Source organism: Triplophysa rosa, linkage group LG17 (assembly GCF_024868665.1).
Source record: "Triplophysa rosa linkage group LG17, Trosa_1v2, whole genome shotgun sequence".
NCBI classification, from domain to species: domain Eukaryota; kingdom Metazoa; phylum Chordata; class Actinopteri; order Cypriniformes; family Nemacheilidae; genus Triplophysa; species Triplophysa rosa.
In genome coordinates, this window is record NC_079906.1 from 23,385,815 (window position 1) to 23,410,273 (window position 24,459).

General features: G+C 43.0%; 2 protein-coding genes across 3 annotated transcripts; both read right to left on the reverse strand.

The window, feature by feature from the left end:
* Window positions 1–2,127: 2,127 nt before the first annotated feature.
* Window positions 2,128–11,084, reverse strand: snx2 (sorting nexin 2). Of its 2 annotated transcripts, XM_057355748.1 has the most exons (15): window positions 10,898–11,083; window positions 9,480–9,606; window positions 9,118–9,263; window positions 8,951–9,020; window positions 7,140–7,183; window positions 6,917–7,058; window positions 6,757–6,835; window positions 6,260–6,335; window positions 5,720–5,833; window positions 4,771–4,864; window positions 3,797–4,002; window positions 3,559–3,702; window positions 2,926–3,006; window positions 2,769–2,840; window positions 2,128–2,683 (listed from the first exon to the last, which is right to left on the reverse strand). In XM_057355748.1, exons 1-15 carry the CDS (start codon window positions 11,003–11,005, stop codon window positions 2,633–2,635), a joined length of 1,554 nt encoding a protein of 517 aa, XP_057211731.1. In that variant the 5' UTR covers window positions 11,006–11,083; the 3' UTR covers window positions 2,128–2,632. The 2 variants fall into 2 exon arrangements, with proteins under 2 accessions (XP_057211731.1, XP_057211732.1); XM_057355749.1 differs by lacking the exons at window positions 2,128–2,683; window positions 2,769–2,840; window positions 2,926–3,006 and adding an exon at window positions 3,018–3,317 and having other exon boundaries at window positions 10,898–11,084.
* Window positions 11,085–14,410: 3,326 nt separating this feature from the next.
* Window positions 14,411–20,640, reverse strand: sncaip (synuclein, alpha interacting protein). The gene is made up of 10 exons (XM_057355743.1): window positions 20,531–20,640; window positions 19,838–19,923; window positions 18,297–18,360; window positions 17,465–18,189; window positions 17,216–17,395; window positions 16,977–17,090; window positions 16,771–16,896; window positions 16,284–16,453; window positions 16,101–16,187; window positions 14,411–15,885 (listed from the first exon to the last, which is right to left on the reverse strand). The coding sequence occupies exons 2-10, from the start codon at window positions 19,892–19,894 to the stop codon at window positions 15,048–15,050; spliced, it is 2,361 nt and encodes a 786-aa protein (XP_057211726.1). The 5' UTR covers window positions 19,895–19,923; window positions 20,531–20,640; the 3' UTR covers window positions 14,411–15,047.
* Window positions 20,641–24,459: the final 3,819 nt, after the last annotated feature.

Below are 24,459 nucleotides of genomic sequence, written 5' to 3' on the forward strand. Positions count from 1 at the left end.
AGGTTAGAGTGATTAAAGATAGAGATGGAAATGTGTTAACAGGTGACAGGAGGGTGAGTGAAAGATGGAAGGAGTACTTTGAGGAACTGATGAATGAGGAAAATGGCAGGGAGAGAAGAGTAGTAGAGGCAAATATTGTTGAGCAGAAAGTAGAAAGGATTAGCAAGGGTGAAGTTAGGAGAGCTTTGAAGAGGATGAAGAGAGGAAAGGCGGTTGGTCCGGATGACATACCAGTGGAGGTATGGAAGTGTCTAGGAGAGATGGCAGTAGAGTTTTTAACTAGGTTGTTCAACGAGATCTTAGAGAGTGAGAGGATGCCCGAGGAATGGAGGAGAAATGTTTTGGTGCCGATTTTTAAGAACAAGGGAGATGTGCAGAGTTGTGGAAACTACAGAGGTATTAAGCTGATGAGCCATACAATAAAGTTGTGGGAAAGAGTAGTGGAAGCAAGGCTAAGGGGAGAAGTAAGCATTTGTGAGCAGCAGTATGGTTTCATGCCAAGAAAGAACACTACAGATGCGATATTTGCTTTGAGAAGGTTGATGGAGAAGTACAGAGAGGGTCAGAAAGAGCTGCATTGTGTCTTTGTAGATTTAAAGAACGCGTATGACAGGGTGCCAAGAGAGGAGCTGTGCTATTGTATGAGGAGGTCTGGAGTGGCAGAGAAGTATGTTAGAGTGGTGCAGGATATGTATGAGAGCAGTAGGACAGTGGTAAGGTGTGCAGTAAGTGTGACAGAGGACTTAACGGTGAAGGTGGGACTGCATCAAGGATCAGCTCTGAGCCCCTTCTTGTTTGCGGTGGTGATGGGCAGGCTGACAGATGAGGTCAGACAGGAATCTCCATGGACTATGATGTTTGGGGATGATATTGTGATCTGTAGTGAGAGCAGGGAGCAGGTGGAGGAAAGTCTAGAGAGGTGGAGGTTTGCTCTGGAGAGAAGAGGAATGAAGGTTAGTCGCTGCAAGACAGAATACGTGTGTGTGAGAGGGATCCAAGTGGAACAGTGAGGTTACAGGGAGAAGAGGTAAAGAAGGTGCAGGATTTTAAGTACTTAGGGTCAACAGTCCAGAGTAATGGGGAGTGTGGAAAAGAGGTGAAGAAGCGTGTGCAGGCAGGTTGGAATGGGTGGAGAAAAGTGTCAGGTCTGTTGTGTGATAAAAGAGTACCAGCAAGAATGAAAGGAAAGGTGTACAGGGCAGTAGTGAGACCAGCGATATTGTATGGTTTGGAGACAGTTGCACTGAGGAAAAGACAGGAGGAAGAGTTAGAGGTAGCAGAGCTGAAGATGTTGAGGTTCTCTTTGGGAGTGACGAGGATGGATAGGATCAGGAATGAGTACATCAGAGGGACAGCACATGTGAGATGTTTTGGAGACAAAGTTAGAGAGGCCAGGTTGAGATGGTTTGGACATGTTCAGAGGAGGGAGAGTGAATATATCGGTAAAAGGATGCTGAGGTTAGAGCTGCCAGGCAGGAGGCCGAGAGGAAGACCAAAGAGGAGGTTTATGGATGTAGCGAAGGAGGACATGAAGGTAGTCGGTCTGAGAGAAGAGGATGCAGGGGGGCTAGATGGAGGCAGATGATTCGCTGTGGTGACCCCTGAAGGGAACAGCCGAAAGGAAAAGAAGATATACAATGTTTTAAATGATATAATGCATAAACACAAGTAATACCCATGTTTCCCATTGGAGGAGATATGATTATGTGGAGACTCACTCACAGAAACACCTGCAGCAGGTAAAGGCACATTTACACGAGCGTCTTCATCATCATGTGATGTTCCTCACAGACTGTAATATGACAGATGATCAATATGAGCGAGCTGGAGTTAAAGATGCTCGCTGGGCTCTGTGTGATGTATATGCAGAGATGGGAAACGCTCCACAGCTCTTGTCAAGAACTCTGACAGTCTTATTGCTCTCTTTAACACACAAGTGACATTCTGAAGAGATGCTTGAAATTCACATCATCAGCCGCTGACGGCACTTTTATTCTCTCTCTCTTTACTAACAAGACGGATGACACTGAAAAAGGAAAACTAAAGGAACATTTCTCGTTCTCATACACATGACAGATTCACATCAGGAAACTGAAGTGACATTAAAAACGAAAACATCACCACGACTTCATTCGGTCCTTTATTAAGTCTCAGATACTGTCGCACAGGAACGTAGAGTAAAAAATACATAAAAATCTATTAGGAGAATGAATCGACTGAAATGAAACAATTTCCAAACATTTAAGGCTACAAAGCAAATAAAAAAAATACACAAATGTAAATACGTCCACATGAGAAGCAAAGCTGAGGACAGAAATGCAGATCTGACAGATTCCTGACGATGATGATTAATAATAATACTCCTAAATACTGACGGTGAGATTAATGCTTTCATTGAATACATTCGAGAGCAAAAGAAAAGAATCAGAAGGCCGTCCCCTGTCGGATCATCAGCACTTGAAATCAGAGTTACGTGACATTTCATCGGAATAATGATAGATGTGAAAAGTAAAAGCGTGTGTGATGTTTCATCTGTGATCCTAAAACATCCCAAAGTCTGTGGGGATTCATCATGTTTTTATTATGCTAGTGTTCCTGACGTCCGTGCAGCCGTTCTTTAGGGTTTTTGTGATTATGCGATAGCTTTGGCTTCAGGTAAGAAGGCCTCCCAGTATTTTATTAGCTGAAAAACAGAGATAAATCAAAGACTAAATGAACAAGAACATGAATGAATTCAGATCAAAGTCTTGATTTTAAACCTCTGATACCTGCTGTTGGGTATGAACCAGTGACTCCAGATATTTCAGGATGACCAGTTTAAAATCCTTCACTCGATCTTTCTGTGAAGGGAAAGAGACGCTCACGTCAGAGAAACAAGCCTTTGGGTTTCAGGAAGAAAAAACACCCGCTGATGGCCGAACTCACCTGAAATCTGCCCACCTCACGCCGGATGCTTTTTGAGATCTGCTCGAAATCTCTTTCCCCCTGTTGTACTTTACCTTCCCACTGAACACACGCACACACACATGAGACACAAGAAAAAGACACGCGTGTGTGTAAAAGTTCTTCTTCAGAAGAGTGAATGTGTGGAGCGTCATGTGAGCGATGATGTCAAACAGAAAAGTGATTTATGACAAATGACAAATCAGTCCATGAACATTAAAAGATTACAACATGACGCAGCAGCTGTGATGAAGTGAAACTACTATTAGACGATCACTGTGTAAATACAGTAAGCGGTATGACGTTTCTTAAAGACCAGACGTGATGTAAGACAGCAAATAATATCAAAGCAAAGGTCCTACCTCCAGAATCTCCTTTGAGGGGCGTGACGGGGAAATGCAGAAATGAAAGAAGCTGATAATGTTTGTGCTTAAAAGACTCATTGACTCAATGGTGCAAACTAAACACTGAGCACAAAAACATCCCACCAAATCAAATCAAATCAAATCAAACACCCACACGTCTCATACTTCACTAAAGAGAAGTATGAGCATCACATCTCTACATTCTGTGACAGGTGTAAGTAAAAGAAATCCAGTTGAAACATGTTTTTACCTCTTTGATTTCATCTTTGGCCTGCTGAAGTTTGTCGGGTTTATTGGCGTACTGAAGTTTGGCCTCCGCCTCTCTCTTCCTCTGCAGCATCACCTGAGCGTCCTGCCATTTAGCCCACGTCTTCATCCGCTGGTCAAACACACCCTGACACACACGTGTGCATGAGGAGGAATCAAAAACACTCTCGTTCTCATTCTGCTCTCTCTCTCAGTATTTGTATGTGGCCATTTCCACTCACTTTAACAGCGGTGAGGAGACGGACGTAATCTCCCAGAAGCTCAGAGAAGTGATAGAAATCCGCATAGGCCTGTTCCTGATGTAACTGATCGATCTTCTCCTCCACCTCCGCCAGCTGAGAGAGCGCTCGCGACAGCGCCGTGTGATCCTCGGAGTTTCCCAGCATGGCCGCGCTCTTGGCAAAAGACGCCGTGTTTACGGACAACTCTGAAACACACGTGAGTGACAGGAGAGGTGTACAGAAGTCGAGCTCGCATCAGCTGATCCTCATCATCTAATAGAAATATGACGCAATCACAGCTTCCATTTAAATATTCAGATTTTCTTATCGCGTTGCTCAGAAGCAAATGACCCCCTCCATCCCCAACTCCACCTCATATTTACAATCAGGACTCGACTGTTATTCCTTTTCTTAAATCTCAATCACTTTACATTATGTGTTCCACTTAAATGTCATAAAGAACTAATGACATCTGCTTGTTCTGCTGCGCTCTTCTTCATGCTGACTGCAGGGAGTTTTGCCCAGAACAGAACCAGACCGCCAATCTAAACTAGATGCTAACTGTCCATCATTTTTGACGAGAGTGAACCTGACAGAACTGTAATCAATTTCCCACATGAAAACACGCTGCAGTATAATTGAAGAGTTTATTTCCAAAATAAGAGAACTCCATTTCAAAAATCATGTTTTTTATTGTGCGCTCCAATGAATATCAATCAACTGCAGTTGCTTTGTTTTGATTTAACCCGTAATAACAAAAAAAATACAGCAACACAATAAAACACAATAAAAACATGATTTGTTGAACCAAACTCTTCAATTTAAGATTTACTGTAGTAAACTGTAATATACTGTAGTAATTACTAGTATCTATTACTAGTACTAGTAACACTAGTTAACTATAATGAATGAATCAACTTTAATATTGGTGTGTGTTTCACTCACTCCTCATGTAAGCAGCATGTGTCTCTTACCCTTCCGGTGACACACCAGCGATTCTACACTAGCATGAAGTTTTCTGAGCTGGACGTCCAGATTCTCAAACTGCTGCTGTTTCTCCTCAAACCACTGAAAACACAAACACATCAAACACAGACAAAACTTTTTTCATTCAGAAATACACTGCAGCCTCTCTCTCTCAATGTCAATTTTTAATTTCAAGGTACTTTATTGGCATGATTGTGTGTTCTTACAATATTGCCAAAGCATTGAACATATAACAAAAGACATACATTAAGACATACATGAGATTAAAATTAAACTAAGGTGCTGAGTAAGGCATAAATATAGAATGAAATATAAAATAGAGTATATGTAAGTAAACCAATGAAATATGGAAATAAAATCTCAATATCAAAATTCTCTCTCTCTCTCTCTCTCTCCCTCTCCCTCTCCCTCTCCCTCTCTCCCTCTCCCTCTCCCTCTCTCCCTCTCCCCCTCTCCCTCTCCTCTCTCCCTCTCCCTCTCCCTCTCCTCTCCCTCTCCCTCTCCCTCTCCCCTCCTCCCCTCCTCTCCTCTCCTCTCCCTCTTCCCTCTCCTCTCTCCTCTCCCTCTCCCTCCTCCCTCTCCCTCTCTCTCCTCCCCTCTCCTCTCTCCCTCTCCCCCCTCTCCCTCTCCCTCTCCCCTCCCTCTCCCTCTCCCTCTCCCTCCCTCTTCCCTTCTCCCTCTCCCCCCCTCTCCCTTCCCTCTCCCTCCCCTCTCCTCTCTCCCTCTCCCCCTACTCTCCCCTCCCTCTCCCCCTTCCTCCCCCTCCCTCTCTCCCTCTCTCCCTCTCCCCTTCCCCTCTCCCTCTCCCTCTCTCCCTCCCTCTCCCTCTCTCCCCCTCTCTCCCTCTCTCCCCCTCTCTCCCTCTCCCTCTCCCTCTCTCAAAGCAGCAGCTCATTAATTCGTCTCATTATTCAAGTCCAGAAATCAGACCCTTACCGCATCCGATTCATTCATCTTGATTGTCATTTTGTTGACAGCGTCGGCCGCTTTGTTTACCATCCTCAATATTCCGGCCCCACTCAGCGCCTGTGTGCTAACCGCTCGCGGCAGCTGGGATAAAATGACAAATAAGGGCAAACAAACCGGTTAACAGGCCGCGGCTCGGATCCGATCCCACAGGGAGCATCTCTCCTCCCTCCCTCGCTCCCTCCCTCGCTCGCTCCCCGTGAGCCGGCCCTCCGCCGGGATTTCTCCAGTCCCACACATTTCAATGCCGCCTCCAATTTAATACATTTCAGCGGGGAAAACTCTCAGAGGGCCCGCCGGCAAAAATAGCTTTCAATTGGCCCCCGGACCGTTTAGCCCTTTACAATTGCTCCCGTCCTCCATTATACACACTTAATACAGACGTTTCTCCACTCCTGACGTGACCAAACAGGAAACAAATGACCCGAGGAGCTGAAATTCATTGGAGCCGTTTTCTTTCGGCACAGTCAAATGAGAGAAAAGAGAAACATGTTTCACGCGTGCGCTCACCTCTGAACTCTCCAGAAACTGCAGAAGGTCCGGATCTTTGAGCAGAGCGGGGTGTTTGACCGTCCTCATTAGATATCTGAAACACACGGCATATATGAAGCAACAGACGTCAGGATTCAGTTCTTTAACAAATCAAGTCTATAGGATCTGACGGAAGAGAAGCCGGCCGAACCCTCGTGACCTTCACGTCAGTCAACGCGCTGATAAAAAGGGCAAAGAAATGTCAGAAGCGCACTTAACTTTCTTTTTCATTCCATTCATCAGCTTGTGCAAAACCAGGACAAGAGCGAGGAGATCCCAACCTCCCGAGCTCAAGCATCATCATTTATCAAATATTTGTTGTTTAACCTTTTAGCCACAAAAGACCAGAACACCACCGATCTTTCCACATCACCTCCCTCCATGTTCAATCGTCAAAAGACACTCGGCGAAACAGAACGCAAGTGCTTTCTCTCGTTGTCATGTAATATTCACTGCGGCGTGTGTTTCTTTCATACCTTTCCAAAGCAGATCGTCTTTTCTCCACAAACTCCACCGATGACAAATCCTCTTTCCCGACTTTAACCTTCGTCATTCCTAAAACACATGACATCTATCTATGACATCATCACGTCCAGCTGTTTAACAGAATATATCGGGTCAGACATGAAAACCTACCCACAATGCTTTTCTCTGGAGCGGGAGGAACAATGTATCCAATGTGCAGGTACTTGGAGGCTAATTTACTGTGTAAACCCAGAAAATCACTGAAACGTCTCTTGACGGAGAACTCATCGCTGTTGAAAATGGACAGACTGGTCTACACACACAGAGAGAGATGAAGAAACATGTGACACGTTTACTCCTAAATTAACTTCACTGTGAAAGATGTTTCACTCACCTTAGTGCTCACTTTATAAACCATAAATGCATTCATGCCATCACCTACACAAAACAAACAAACAGATAGTGATGTTAGGCTTTGCAGATATTGATCTTCATCTCTAAATCACAAACACACACATGTGACTCAAACCTGTAAGGCGATGATTTTTAAATCTTGTTAAAGCGGAGCTATCATGCTCTGTCATGCGTTCTGACTTCTTTACACTGGAACGTGCTGGCTTCTCATGTATGACGTAGTGTTTCTGTTCTTGATACACTTCCCCCGGCACTCCAACTTGTTTCGGAAAGTTTTTTCTAATTCTGGATCCCTGTGTCGTCACAGGATCCTATTCCTTTTATTGGCCAAGAGCACGGCAAGGCGAAAGAGCCCGCCCACGAGCGAGACTCGCTTACATCAATGCGCTGCAGCTCGTTACTCTTGCGATAGTGAAGTTGAGGTGTGTCTGTTTGTTCACGGCATTTCAGTGATAGATGTTATATAAACGCTGGATACACTGCAAAAAAATAACATTCTTAGATATTGTTTTCTTTGTCGTTCACGGTCAGTGTCGGTCTTGTTTAGCTCTGCATTGCATTTGCATCAATAAATATGGTAGGCCTATTTAATTCAACGAAGGTAAGGAATCACAGCGCGTTTTAAACCAAAGAAAAAAAAACATCCGTGCCAATTTATTTACAAGCTGTAACTTGGAGGCGACGACCCTTTTAGAACTTTTAGAAGGTAAATTCAGGCTTTTAGGGATGGAAAAAGGTGCCAGTCTTATGTTAAGGCTGGGTTGTTGAAATTAGCATTACTTAACGTATTTTAAACGAGTGAATACAAACAAGCTCCAAACAAGTAATGGTAATAAATGAATTATTGTTAATCATTTAATATTACATTGGTATTTTTCTACCTAATGTAAGTAATGTTAGCGAATTCTGTGGCTCACCAGTTTTGAAACATTTTAATACGGTGATGTGAGCCGAGCGTAACACTTTCCATGGGGACAGAATTTTTGGCTTGTTTTTACCATAAACTTTCATAAACAAGACCAAATATCTTAGGTCACTTTTCTTGTTAAGTAATTGTATTTTGATTTAAGAATGTCTAGATATTTGTACTATAAAACAAGACAAAGACACTTAGTAAGAATGTCATTTTTTGCAGTGTATAACGCTGGATTTGGAGATGGTTTGAGACTGATAGATGGAGCGGTCCCAGTGCTAAAAGATGCCGGACATGAACCGCACGAGGTAAGTCAAACTAAGTCACATGTCTGTGTTTTGTTGGCAATCGGCGTGTACGTGCATAATGTAAACAACAGGAAGGGATAATGTGATGATGTGTTGTGTGCTCGTGCTGTAGTTCCGCCCCCCGCCCGCCTCCAGCAGCTCGTCTTTTCCCGGAAATATTGGTACAGCTGAATCTCTCTTTTATAAATGTGATCAAACTAAATACTCTTTGAAGATACGACTGTACAGTCAGGCACTCAAGATAGATTGGCAGAAACTGCCTGTGCTATGCGATCTTTAAACTCATGTCATGTTTTTAAAGACACAGACGGTAATGTTGACATTGCAGGACAGAACACTTTACACCTCATGTACAGAATGTAAAACGACATCATGATTTATGAAGACTTAGGTCATTAACGTAACACTTGTGTTGTGTTTATTGTGTGTTGTTTGCAGAAGTGAAGCAGAGACCTGATAACATTTGAAAAGGTCTATTGATTTTACAACACAAACAAACACTCACACACGTTTGTCTTTATACAGTGTGTGGAGACATGATGGTTTTTGTGGAGTGCAACTGTTTCTTACCCATTTTCTCAGGGTCAGACACTGATATCTGGATGTCAAACGTGTCTAGGGTTTCTTCATCATCTTCATCCTACAAGTTCACCAGTAAAACACATCACACGTCAACATGAATCTGTGCTCACATTTACTTCAGCTAAAGTTGGTCAGTGAGAACTGAAGTCATTCACCTCCTCCATCAAGCGATCGAACACGGCCGCATCAACTCTGGGGTTCATCATGACGGTGGGTGTGACGGGTGTGATGGCGGGCGACGGGCCGTCTGATAGGATCGGCTGACGCTCTGGACTGTCCAATGAAACCTCTTCCGTGGCTTCTACACAAACACAAACTTTCAACAAACCGTGTGACGGGACTAAGCAACCACCAGCAATATCACAGATGTGTTTGAGAAGTTCAGCTGATAGAGCACACATTCAGCGTTCTGTCTGAGACTTCTCAAATTCACACACAACTATTGTCTAGACACACTGGGGTGGTTGCCGGGGTGATGAAAATAAAGAAATGATCATTTTATAAAGAAGAATCACACCAGCAAAAAGGTCGTCCTGATCATCATCATCATCATCTAAAAACATCTCCTCATGTTTGGGGCCATTCGAGCCGATGTTCATGTCTTCTGCTGGAAGGTTTGATGCTTCTGGAGATGTTGAGCTGGACTTTAAGACAAACAAACGAACAAATTCTTCATATTTCTTATGCATAAACCTGTCACCTTTAAGAAAAGAAATCTGTGCATCAAAACACTGTCAGAGAAACACACACCGATAAACCCGACGACTTTATAAAACACTGAGATCATCACAGCAATGAAAACTAAACACAATCACACACCACTGACTCAAGCATTTCAGTCACTCACAACAAACACACGAATAAAGAGAAGAAATCACTCAAGGAGTCACTTTTCACACAAATGTTCTCTTGTCATTTTCCATTTTTGAAAGGACAGGAACAGTGTGAGCAGACAGGAAGTGATGGGGAGGAGAGAGGGCAGGACCAAGAGAGGACCAAACTCGGGTCACCCGGAGCGCAGTTGTCCTTCATGTCTGGAGCACTGCCCACACGGCCACAGACTCTGACATTCAATGATTTCTTTTAAAGAAACTTTCACAATGAAAAGAAGAAGAGAATGATATGATAAATGATGTGCAGCTCGCAGGTTACACAGTCACTTGAAGTTCAAGTTTACACACAGATCATAAACACTCACAAGAGAAGCACATGGCCACATCATCATCAGCTGTTATGAACACATCGATCACTGTTTTACACACTTTGTGTTGACTGTCAGTAAAGTGATGTGTTGCATGAAAACAAGACAGTTTAAGTGTTATTGTACTACATTGTTGATGTACTTCAGTACAATGACTGTATTATATGAGAATTAATGTTCTGTTGTATTGACATGGCACTGCTGAGCACTTTGAACAGTAGTAATAGATCATGGGAAAAGATGACCTGTTTATTACTGTTGTTATATGTCCAAAACAAACAAAAAATACATTTCTGTAGTATCTATTTATGCTCAGAAGTGAGAAACCAATTCGGGAGTTCTCATTGAACAAATTAAAGTGATTTAGATGACATGTATTAAACTTATTTGAATTAACTGTCAACTGTTTTTTATCTCCGAAACAAAAAATGATGACATTCGGTAGTTAAATGAGCGTCGACGCCACAGTGTGAATATACTGTCTGCACTCATGTGACGCAGTGTTGATGTTCAGCTGGAAGATGTTTGCGCATGCGCGTCCTGCATCTCTAATCATTTTGTCAAATTCAATGAAATGTTTCAGCATAAAAACAAAACGCGTAGATCACATGTAACTGTGTATAAACATTGATTTGTGCAGACACGTGCCGAGCAGCCCTGCGTGTAAAATCCCCGTCAGCATACAGTGAATCCGCCGAGAGTGCGTGTGAGTCGTTATGGTCGTATCGTCTCACCTCGATCACGCTCACGGTACTGACGAACAGATCCTCACCGTCCTCCAGCTCTGTAAAGTCCGTCTGTGCAGCATCATGCAGCGGTGGAGGTTCTCTTTCCTCCGCCATCTTCAACAATAACAGCCGTACAAACTCACAGCGAGAGAGTCAGTGCGCGATGAAGCGAGTCATGTGATTGAGTCTCATGACAGAAGCGCTTCATGCAGCTCATGCTCCGCCCTCACAGCGCAGGAAGGCGCTCTCTAGACAATCGTAATTACATTACATTTACAATCGTAATTCTGGCCCTTTAAAAAAGTATAACAACATTTTTTGGTAACGATGTAGTGCGATGTCTTGATAGTCAGTTCACTTGGTTTTGAGACAAGAGGTTTTTTTTATCTTAAAATAAAGTGTAAACGAAACTTTTGCCACTATTCAGATGTTGTTCGGGTGTTTTTTCTGAATTAACAAAAGACATTTGTTTAATGAAGCTTGTCTGTTGTCTGCTTCTGAAAAAATGCCTCATATAGACTTATTTGTAGGGATACTAAAAACATTTATTCACGGAATGTCATGAATTAATTCTTTATTTAATACTATTCATTACTCGTGTATTTAGCACTACTGTAAAGTGAATCTTAAAATGTTCGAGTTTTTCTCTTTCTGCAAAATCACATCTCTGAAGAATTTAAAATTCAAAAGAGTAAGAACTGCAAACCACGATACTTACACTCAATATAAAGTGAATGTATTCAAATCAGTGACAAACAGATGATATGAATTATTTTGTATAATGTTGAAATACCTCTCTCCTCTAATAAAGAGAGAGAGAGAGAGAGCGCGCAGAAACACTGCAGGATTATTATAAAACCCCATTGCAAATAAAGCATCAATAATAATTCAGGTGTGTTTGATTTGAAACGTTCAAGGAAGGTCCATTAAAAACTGAAATGATTCCACATATTGAATCTGTCAGGCCAACAGAGATTCAGTTCACAATCCAGCTGAACAGTCAAGAATCCTCTGATGTTCAGAGGATAAACGCTCCTGAAACAGATACATGTCATAGAAAAGAGAGAATGCATCAAAAATACACTGACGGAAGACAAAAACGCACATTTACTAATAAGAGTCCAGCACACGAGAACACACAAGGGCTTCCTCCTCAGGGACTTTTTCCCTGGACCACAACAGAATTACAAACAACCTGAGCTGCCATCGAGCCGTGACAGAACGCCTCATGTCCGAGCGCCTGTAATGAGCTGCTATTTACAACAAATAAGGTGGACGGAGGAACACGAGAAGAAATGATGCTGCAGCTCTCCAGAGACCCACGCGAGGTTTCCACGAGCACGGCGGGACTCGAGCGCTTCTGTCCGCGGAGACGCACCGATGCTTTAATGGGAGAAACTCACAGATCAATGAAACAGGTTAAAAGAAGCACTGCTTCACAATGAATAACTGCCAGAGCTCCAGCAAACACACACGCACAGACCATCGATAAGTGATAAATATAAAACACTTGCATCTTTGATCTTTATTAACACTATGATTGTGTGTGTGCGTGTGAATGAACAAATGAAGGGTTAGGCACATCACATCCCTTTATTTCCACATAAAAAGTCTTAAACATTAAACATCTCGCCCAAGTTCATAGAAAAAGATGAAGAATTCTTCCGCAGTGAAACGCTGGGAGGCAAAGATGACATTCCTTAGACTTTATTACGATATCCAAATATTTGATTTGGAGAAATATCTTTGTTTTTTCTCAAAGCACTTCTTGGATCTCCGAGTGGCACGAAGCAATAGCAGAAGCAGATCTGTCAGCCGTGTGTTGTGTCTTTAAACACACATGTTTGACATGTCATCTGTCTCTGTGTGCAGTATAAATATCTCTGAATGTTTATGAAAGTGTCATGATGACATGATCTTGTTGTTTCATCAGATCTGTTCCTTTTCAGAGCTGAATGATTTCTCTCTCCTGGTGTACTATGGATAGCGTATTTCCATAGCACTTCTCAAATTTTGCTGCAAATACAAATTACAGATTGGAACGATCTATTATTTGTGTTTCCATAATTCTTTTTTTTACATTTACGCATGTGGCAGACGCTTTTATCCAAAGCGACTTACATTGCATGAAACTATAGATTTGTTTTTGAGTATGTGCAATCCCTGGGATCCAACCCATGACCTTGGCGTTGCTAGCGCTATGCTGGAACCACTGAGCTACAGGAAAGCTGTATTTATTAACACTAGTGTTGGATAATGGACAAAAATAAAACCTGTTCATCAAGGACATTGATACACGACAGTCACAGACTCACATCCCTATTTTATTACATGGAGAAATCATTTCATAGTTATATAACAAACAGAAGAACGCTGTCAGCTGTCTTCATATGAACTCCAGTATTTCTCGGGGTCTGACAGGAGGTCAAAGGTCAGAGACAGAAAAGACACTTCAACTCAACAGATTGACTGACACGAGCTGAATCGGCAGCGTGCTTCTCTCTGTTTGCTGAAACTCTTTTTATGTTGTGTGTTGTTGATTTGTGTGTGTCAGCTTTTTAATGTTTTTCTCTTCTTGTTTATTCATTGATTACAGTCGTTTTAACCACGTGGATATTTATAATGGCTTCAAAGTCCAAAGATCAAATGTTTCTTGTGACGTCCCTTAAATCTGCTTTATAACATTAAACAAGCCGTTTTATGAGTGAATGTTTAAAACAAAACCTTTCTATTGATGATGTCACTGATCTGTGTCTCTCTACAGCTCTGACTCCCTCTTGTGGTCTGAAGAGAATAAACATCTTCATCATCTGATCAATATTCACTTCACAAACAAACGCATTCATGAATGTTGACAAATAATAACAATCAGACTTCAATATTTTAAGACTCTTTGCGTTTTCTTCAGTATGTGTGAACAGAAATATGAATGTGTTATTGTTATGATGGAGGCGGAACAGAAGCCGTATAATTGAAGATGTTTTGAAAGGTGGACGATATCATTATCCCTCATATGTGTCATTATATCAGTTAATAACGGAATAATTGTCACGGCTCTGACAGAAACCTTTTCTTACCGTTGAACGGAGAAACTTTCTGGCGTGCAGGCGCGTTAACTGCTGTCTGCCTGTCACGCGCAGCCGCAGCCGCAGGCGCAGACGAGCCCAGTGGTGTCAATTATATTTGATTGACTGAGTAAAACGAACACAAATAAAACAAAACAATGGACACAAAAATCTATAGACGAGACTCCTGTCAAATCAACTCCTGCATTCACACACACACACACACACACGCACGCACGCACGCACGCACGCACACACACACACACAGTCTCTCTCTCTCTCTCTCGGTTTCTGTCCGTCTCTCTACCAGCAGCACCAATTAAAGCCCCTGGTGTCTTCAGAGGGGCAGAAGAGCTGACCAACACAAGCTAATAATGACCAATCTTCTGTTTCTGTTCAATCTTGTTGAACTAATACAACTTTCCATTTGGCTTCATGATATAATAATGTCTAAAGTGTTTTAATATTTATTTCAATATTCAAACGTCAGTACAATGATGGTTCCTTTCAGTCAAATATAATACTTAAATTATAAATCAAACATTTACTCGATAACAGTACAGATTACACACAACAAAACCGCAGGGAATTATTTAAGTGAATGCAAAAGTAAAGAACTGGTGTCAGTCTGATATGATGTCACTACTGAATAATGAATATGATTGAAGTAAGTGAAAGTGACCTATTAGTCAGATATGGTGACCCATACCCGAAATGTGACCTCTGCTTTTAACCCATCCAGAGAGTAGTGAACACACACACAGCAAGTGGTGAACACACGTACACCCGGAGGAGTAAGTAGGGGTTGGTGCCTTGCTCAAGGGCACCTCAGTGGTTACCCGCCGGCCCTGAGGATCGAACCGGCAACCTTCTGGTCACGAGTCCCACTCTCAGAACGTAACCTTGACAACAGCATCACCGCTTCTGCTTTCAAGATGATCGAGACTGTACAAAATCACAGTACTGAAAAATTATTATTCCGAAAAAGTTGCATTTACAGTCATTTGTCCTGTAAGAAAGTACGTTTGTATGTTTTATTTACAGGTCATGTGATCATGTTATGATGTTGTTGATGATTGTGTGTCTGCTCTTTAAACAGCAGCGCTCTTGTGTTTGCTCTTGGTTTCGGTCTTTTTTCCAGGCGGACTCGGTGTCGGGCCGGTGCTTGACTGTTTTCCAGCGCTGGACGTCTGAATGTTATTATTGTTGCTGTTCTGGTTTCCGCTCAGACTTTCCATCAAAGACCGAAAGGTCCCAAACGGCCGTTTCCCTGATTCCGCCTTGTCTTTGCCGGATGACACTTTGGCGTCGCCCGTGGGCGTGTCTTTGCGTGGCGGCTCGTCGAAGGTGACCCTCAGTTTGAGGTTCTGTGAGGTCTTTCTGCGGGAGGATGGTGATTTCAGGGCACTTTTGGGGCTTGTGGTGATCTTTTCATTCGTCCCGTCGGGTTTGGATTCAGGATCGCTGCAGTCTGATGATGGCGAGGCGTTACAAACCTCCACAGATTTAGAAGTCCTGTGAGCGAAAGAGAACTTGCGGTCGCCGGTGGAGCTCGTCTTGTGTTTGGTCATCAGATGAAGCTCGTCGGCCTCGGCGATGGGCAGCTGGGTGGGCCGCTCGGGTCTGGAGTGTTTGGACTCATCTGGAGGGTAAGTGTCGCCATCTGACTCGCTGAGCGACCGCTGCATGATCTGTTTCAGACGGGCGAGTTTCAGCTCCCGCTTCTCCGCCACGCCAGGCCTCCTCATTGGTCCTGCTCCAGGCCCCGCCCCTGACTCCGGCCCACCTACACCTTCAGTCGGCCTGCTTCTGTCCCCGCCTGCTTCTGTCTCCACCTGCTTCTGTCTCACAATCCACTGACCGTTATCAGGACCAACTTCAGCGGTTAAACTCATTTCTGACCACGTGTCAGCTGGACCACCATGAGAACTGATCGAGAAGAAACAGACATGAGACACATTTACAGACTCTACAGAATCATAGTGAAGTCATCACAACTGTCAACTGTAACACAAATGTAAGCTTTAAATGTAACAAAGTTTTGCAGCATGAGCGTTATGTTATACTGAAGCGATTCGCTATCTGCTCTACAACAAAAAACAAGCAGAATTGAACAGCAAGTTTCGTAAAGAAGGAGAGGAGACCTTGGTGATCGTGGCCGTCCGTTTGCTTCATGGGTTTGTAAGAAGAGTTGAAGTTGATTCTGTAGAGCTACACGCGCTGTGGTTTGTCTGTGACGTGTAGAAACACAATGTCGAAGAAATAAAATCACACAATGACCAACAGTAATACAGACTTTTATTATGAAAGTAAACATGTGTTCTTACTCGTGCAGCTGTTTGGTGAGTTTGACCACCTGTGAGGCGAGAGACATGCACGTCTCCACCACCACCAGATACCGCGAGCAGGTCATGTGACCCTGATGCTCGGCGCACTGCGACGGCCGCTCGCCCTGCTGGTTCTGAATGGTCACATTAGACCCGTACTCCACCAACGTCTGAAACGCAACACAACACAACACAACACTGAGGAAGAGGAACAGACAAGCATTCAATAATAAACATTTACAGAACTGTCTGCACAACAGACCTCCACAAACATGACTACAGGTCTTTATGCATTCATTTGGTTTTTCATGACACATTCAGCCTCTCGCTACAGCAGCAGGAAACTGGAGCCAATGCTACTTCCTGTCTGATAGAGCTACTTCCTGTCTGTGCTTCCCTGTGTGTCCCAGACAAAACAAGAGAGGGAACAGCGTGCATGTAGAGAGAGCGAGAGCGAGAGCGAGAGAGAGAGATGATGATGAAGGACCTGAAGACAGCTCAAGTGTCCGTGTTGAGCCACCACATGAACCGCCGTGTTTCCGTTCTGATCCACCTCGTCCAGAGAGATGCCCTGCTCCTGCATGAACTGCAACAGCCACAGCAGCACACGTTCCTGCCACACACACACACGGTCACATGATCAGTCCCATGATCCGGCCGCTGGAGCATGATCGACTCGACTCGACTCCTCACCTGTCCGTAGCGAGCGGCGTAATGGATGAGGCTGGGATGTTCTCTAGTGCAGCTGAGCTCAGCGATGGCTTCTGTCTCACTCACCATCCAGCGCACACATTCAAGACAACCGTTCTACACAAAACACACACACGTGATCATCAAGAATATCTGATCTGCATCTACAAGAAACATCAGCTGACGTGATATCTGCTCTATATGATGGTTTCGTCAGATCAGACTATGACAGGCAGAGGTACCTTGACTCCAAGTCCAGCGGGCGTGAGCTGCTGAGTGTTGCGTTCGTTCAGACAGTCTTCTCCCATCAGAGAGGTGAGGTGCTGCAGACAGTCAGCGTGACCGTGAGCGGCAGAGATGTGCAGCAGATTGTTTCCCTCCTCGTCTCTGATCCGCTCCAGATTCTCTGCTGCGACGTGCGGCTGCGCAGACACACCTCACAGTTATTTCACTTCATTACTCTCACGTCAAACGTCACATCGAGCTCTTACCAGCAGTGAGATCTGGCCCTCTCTGACCACGTTCATGATGTTCTGACTCCTCTTCGTTTCGTCATCCAACTCTCCAAACGCTCTCGACCCCGGCCAGCTCTTGTCCTGCCTCGTGCCTTTGGCTCCGTGAGGAGGGTTGGTGGGGCAGTCGCCTGGACTTCCGGCTTTATGGGTGGGCGTGTCGGGGAAGGGCAGACCTGAGAAGAGCCTGTCTGAGTCCGAGCCGTGGAGTGAGCTGGCCGAGCGCTCAAACCCGCCGAGAAACTCCAGATCTGTGGACTTGGACTTCCTGATGTCTGGCCAGAACTGCGTTCCGCTGAGGCTCTCGGCGTGAGTGAGCGACGCGCCCTTGATACCCGCGCTACCCGACGTCTTCTTCTCCGAAGCCACGCGTGGAAGAGTGGCCATCTGCTGGCCGGATTTAATGTACGGCACGTCCAGGATCTCGTCCATATCCAGATCGTAGTGTTCTAGATCGCCAAACAGAGCTCCAGTCCCACCGGCTCGGCTCTTGAGTCCCTGAGCATCACATGGAGAAACAGAGACGGCTACACGCCACTCCGCGTTCTTCCCGTCGGCCTCCGCGTCCGACACCTCCGGCTGGTGTTTGAGCGGAGACACGCGTTTGACGGGTCTGAATTTGCTGTACACATCGGCGATGCCGGTAGGTTTGATTCCCGCCCCGCTGACTGAAGACGGGTTCCGAGCCCAGTTGATCGCAGGAGCTGAAAGGAAACACGTGGATTTAAATCCTGTGACACAGACGTGTTGGACTCTCGTTCATAAACCGTTCGTGTCACTACATGAATGAAGATGAGATGAAATCACAAACCTTGTCTGTCCTCAGTCTGTCCATCATGCCGTCGACACAGTTCAGGAATGTTCTTTGATGAGAACTGAAACAGGAGAGAACATTACAATTGGCTAGTTGCACAAGATAGTGCCGGTGAGTCTTGGGACGCCAGACTAAGTTCCGGCATATATGGGAAAAGGAAGATTTTTGGCCGGCAAATATGGGTTTTTTTTTAGATAAAAAAGAAGAAAGTAATATATCGGCGATATGACAGATCCTCTTTACATCGCTGAGCACTTCGTTAATCCAAAACATCTCCTACGACCGGAAATTAGTCTGCCGATCCTGGCGTCACAAAAGCTCACCGGCGCCATCTTGAGCAACTAGCCCATTCAACACATTATCATTAAAGGGGGGATTTAACGCTGTTTCATGCATTCTGGCTTCTTTACACTGTTGAATGTGCTGGCTTCTCATGCTTAACATGGTCAACTTGTTAAAAAACGAGTTGGACGTATGATATAGTGTTTCTGTGCTTGAACATGTTTCTGAAAGATTTTTCTGTGACGACACAGTGATCCTATTCCTTTATTGGGCAATTCTCCTGGAGAAGCATGCCCACGCCAAGGCAAAAGAAAGAGCCCGCCAACCGCCGAGCAGAAGGAAGACCCGCTTATCAAGATTGGCTGTTCTGCGTCAAGATTGGCTGCGCTGTGGGCCTGCAGCTGCAGCTCGTTACTCTTGCCATAGTGAAGTTGAGGTGTGTCTGTTTGTTCACGACATTTCAGTGATGGATGTTATATAAACGCTGGATATAACGCTGGATTTGGAGATGGTTTGAGACTGATAGATGGAGCGGTCCCAGTGCTAAAAGATGCCGGACATGAACCGCACGAGGTAAGTCAAACTAAGTCACATGTCTGTGTTTTGTTGGCAATCGGCGTGTACGTGCATAATGTAAACAACAGGAAGGGATAATGTGATGATGTGTTGTGTGCTCGTGCTGTAGTTCCGTCCCCCGCCCATCATCAATGCGCTCATGTTTTTCTGGAAATAATGGTACAGCTGTATCTCTCTTTTATAAATGTGATCAAACTAAATACTCTTTGAAGATATGACGTATGGAATACTACTGTACAGGCACTCAAGATTAATATGAGATTGGCAGAAAATGCCTGTGCTATGCGATCTTTAAAGTGTGTGTAAGAGCATACATTTTCATAACGTTAATTTGTAGATGTGTGTTTAAATATTATGATTAATAATATGAGCAATTTTGAATTTTCTCTGAAAAACTGTACAATTGAAGCTCCAATAACATCATTGTAAAATAGTGACGTCATGTCTTAGTTGACGCTGTTCAGGAAAAGGAAAGATTAGAGCGACACCTGTAACATTCTGCCTTTCTTCACTTAGTTTTGTCAATAAATATTTTCAAAGGTTAGATACTGGAAGAGACTGAATGTTATTCGCGTTCAGAAAACGCTCTAATGTCACGGAGGGAGAAATAATGAAGAAAATTAGACGGATTGCCACCACAATGTGTGAAGTTTTAACGCTTTAAGATCTGTTGGACATACAGGTAAATCATCGGTGAAGTCAATCTCATCCAGATCCAGGTATTCAGGAACATCCATCTTCAGTCAGCATTCTGTCCCCAACCGCCCTGAATCAACAACACAAACAAACCCAGATCTGTTGTGAAACTCTGTCATACAGTATCATGTGTGTGTCATTTATATTCATCAGTCCTTCCGACAGCATCACACTTCTGCTGTGCTTTATGCATTTAAACTTTTCTATTGGTCGTGTGACATGTTAATAAACCTTCATATTTGATGAGTTCATGGTGATATTACAATACATATAAATGCTTGATTTTACAGGCAAGTTTGCTACTTTTAAACAATATTCAATGTGTCCTGAAAGCAAAAGCTGCTGTTCTTATCATCTGACTCCTCATGAAGAATCATTTACACATCAAACACACAATGAAAGACTACACAAAATCAATCTGATCCTTAATATCTGATAAATACTGCAGACTGATTCAATCACAATAAACTCTTGTGTTGTGATATGATGAAGATGATGACACACTCTCTCTCTCTCTCTCTCTCTCTCTCTCTCTCTCTTTCCTTCAGTCGCTTTTGTTTCTAGCATTAGCATTAGCTGTAGCATCAGTCAGATTTATCATCATCTCATTTTTTATCTCTTAATATTTCTCTTATTTCTCATGTCTCGTTGTGGTTTCGGGTGTTTATGTGACGTACCTGTCTGTCGCTGCTGTCTGTCTCGAGCTCTTTCTGTCTGTATTTCTGATGGTTAACGGATCAACGGAAGAATGTGACACGCGCGCGCGCCTCCACCAGCCTCCTCGGCGCACGCGCGCACACGAACACTGGAAAAAAACTTTTTTTTATTTTTCTTCAAGTGAAACAAATTATAGCACAGCTATAAAATAAGAAATAAATATTTGTAATTCTGCACTATGTTACTTTTAGTAACTATATGTGTGGCAGCTTTATATATGCAAGTTTGATGAAAACACGGGTGTCTATAGTTTATTTGCGACGGCAGCCACAGTACAACGGCGCCAGTGCGCTCACCACACACCAGAGAGAGAGAGAAAGTTGCACTACATACATCACACTTTATTTTATTTTATTACTATAATTATCTTTCTTTTAGTTTGTATACATACTTGCACTATTTGTACGCAGCCCAGCTGCAAATGCTTTGGCAATACGAATGTACATTTTGTCACGCCAATGAAGCACACTTACATTGAAATTGAAATTGAGAGAGAGAGAGAGAGAGAGAGAGAGAGAGAGAGAGAGAGAGAGAGAGAGAGAGAGAGAGAGAGAGAGAGAGGGAGAGAGAGAGAGAGAGAGAGAGAGAGAGAGAGAGAGAGAGAGAGAGAGAGAGAGAGAGAGAGAGAGAGAGAGAGAGAGAGACCCCAAACCCCAGCCAGACTAAACCAAATGATAAAAACACAAAAAGAGAAATATCTGAAACACTGGACAGAAGCAAGAGCTCAGCAAAGTCAACTGGAATGCTATTTGTGGTTAAACAGAGAATATAAACGGGCAGAATACCTCAAGCGCATCAGACCCTAAACTAAGAAAAGTGTTGAGCGTGTGCAGACTGATCACAAGCTCACGGTAGAGACGGGCAGACACACACATGGACACCAAGAGAAGAGCAACTGTGTCCACACTGCACACACAATCAAGTGTTTTTCATCTCATGTCCAAACTACACACACATCACAGAAACATTCTTCACCAGTTTACAAACTTCCACACAGACTTTAACCAGTTTCAACAAAAGATTTCAGACATACTGGGAGAAAACTCAAGAAGCTCAAACCTGCTGCAAGATTTGTCAAATCCTGCCATGACAAAAGAACAACCAGCACAACACAACACAACACACACAAACTGACACTATATGACAGGATCCTGTCACCCTCACTGAAAACTGTCATCAATACTTTGACTTTTTCTCTTTATATATGTATATATATAGATACTTTATACTTTTATTTTATTTTGATCTTAATCTGTAATTGTGCATGTTTATATTTTATTTTCCTGTGCTTTGGCAATGTAACATTTTGTTTTATCATGCCAATAAAGCTTCTTTGAATCTTGAATCTTGATAGAGCCAATTCAGAGGGTGGGGATTATTAAGAGGCCATGATTGACAAGGGCCAGTGGAGGGAATCTGGCCAGGACACCGGGGTTAACACCCCTACTCTTTATGACAAGTGCCATGAGATCTTTAATGACCACGGGGAGTCAGGACCTCAGTTTAATGTCTCATCCGAAGTAGGGATGCACAATAAATTATCAGTCATATCGGTATCGGCCGATAAATGGTCATTTTTAATGTTATCGGTATCAGCCAATAATACAATTCAGGCCAATATATTATAGCCAATAAATTATGAATAATTTCCAAGTTGAACCACTTCAGCTGCACGCTGCTCACAGTTAAAATCCAGTACAGTACTGTCCTTCTGTCATCATCATTCACTTACTGTTGTTAGCAAAACATTGTTGATGTACTGTGGTATGTAGATATTTATGAACATGTATATTATAGGAACAAAAGCATATTGTTTGAATCAGACTGCTGTCTGAATGCTTTCTGTCTTGAGACCTGGCTTTTGAGAACACCTTTCTGGGTTGCTCTGGAAGAACATCTTTAATTTAATAAAATAAAACAGACATGCTCTGTTTGACAGAAACATGGCTAAAACCAGATGATTATATTGCTTTAAATGAATCTGTCCCCCAAGATTATTATTATAAACATGAGCCTCGTCTAAAAGGCAGAGGGGGAGGTGTCGCAGCACTTTACAATAACTCTCTTAGCATTTCCCAGAAGTCGAACTCTAAATATAATTCTTTTGAAGTCATGGTTCTTCATGTTTCAACACCTAATACTAAAGATAAAACACTTTTTAAATTGATTCTAGCTATTGTATGTAGGCCTCCAGGGCACCACACAGATTTTATTAAAGAATTTGGTGGGTTCTTATCAGAACTAGTATTGGCCGCAGATAGACTCCTTGTCGTTGGTGACTTTAACATCCACGTAGATAACGTTACAGATGCCTTAGGAATGGCTTTCAAAGACACTCTTAACTCCATGGGCATTAGTCAACATGTGTCAGGACCCACTCACCTTCGTAATCATACTTTAGATTTAATACTGTCTTACGGTATAAATGTGGACGACGTTAAAATCCTTCAGCAGAGTGAAGACATTTCGGATCATTATCTGGTATTATGTTTGCTTCACTGGCCTACGGCTGCAAATAAAACTCATTGTTACAAATATGGTAGAACAATAACTTCAACTACCAAAGATGCGTTTCTCGATAATCTGCCCGAATTGTCTCAAATCATGAGAAATAACGTTGAAGATCTTGACATTACCACTGAAAATTTTAATTCCACCTTCTCGGTAACGCTAGACAAAGTTGCTCCACTACGTTTAAAGAAGATTAAAAATGGCAGCCCCACACCGTGGTATAATGAACACACTCAGGCTCTAAAGAAAGCGGCCCGAAAAATGGAGCGCAACTTTAAGAAAACTAAATTAGAGGTATTTCGTACAGCATGGAAGGATAGTATTCGAAAATACAGGAAAGCCCTAATAACTTCTAGATCCGCCTACTTTTCATCACTAATAGAAGAAAACCAGCACAACCCTAGGTTTTTATTTAACACGGTGGCTAAATTAACAAAAAATAAATCGTCAGTGACTTCTGATCCTGTATATCAGCATAGCAGTGATGAATTTATGAACTACTTCACATATAAAATCCAAGATATTAGAGAAAAAATTATAACAATGCAATCAGAAGTGAAACCCGCTGAACAAACTAACTACAGCGCCCTTAAGGAGAAAATGCAATTATTTTATACCGTAGATCAAGATGAGCTGTCTAAAATTATTAGATCATCTAAATCAACAACATGCATACTAGACCCTATACCTACAAATCTACTGAAAGAGATGCTCCCAGAAATTATAGATCCTCTTCTTGGTATTATTAACTCATCTCTGACATTAGGACATGTGCCTAAAGCATATAAGGTGGCTGTTATAAGGCCCCTTGTCAAAAAACCCCAACTCGACCCTAGAGAACTAAGGAACTACAGGCCTATATCGAATCTACCTTTCATATCTAAAGTTCTGGAAAAAGTAGTTTCAACTCAATTATGCTCCTTCCTCCAAAGGAATGACATCAATGAAGAATTCCAGTCTGGATTTAGAGCATGTCACAGTACAGAGACTGCTTTGATCAGAGTTACAAATGATCTGCTATTGGCGTCTGACCGAGGTTGTATCTCGTTATTGGTGCTGCTAGACCTTAGTGCTGCATTCGATACCATTGACCACAGCACACTCCTACATAGACTCGAAAATTATGTCGGCATTAAGGGAATAGCTTTGAAATGGTTTAAATCTTATTTATCCGACCGTTTTCAATTTGTAGCAATAAACAATGAGGTGTCACGCAAATCGCAAGTCCAGTACGGTGTACCACAGGGCTCAGTCTTAGGGCCTCTGCTCTTCGCATTATACATGCTACCTCTAGGAGATATAATAAAGCGACACGGAGTTAGCTTTCACTGTTATGCTGATGATACTCAACTTTATATTTCCTCGAAGCCTCATGAAA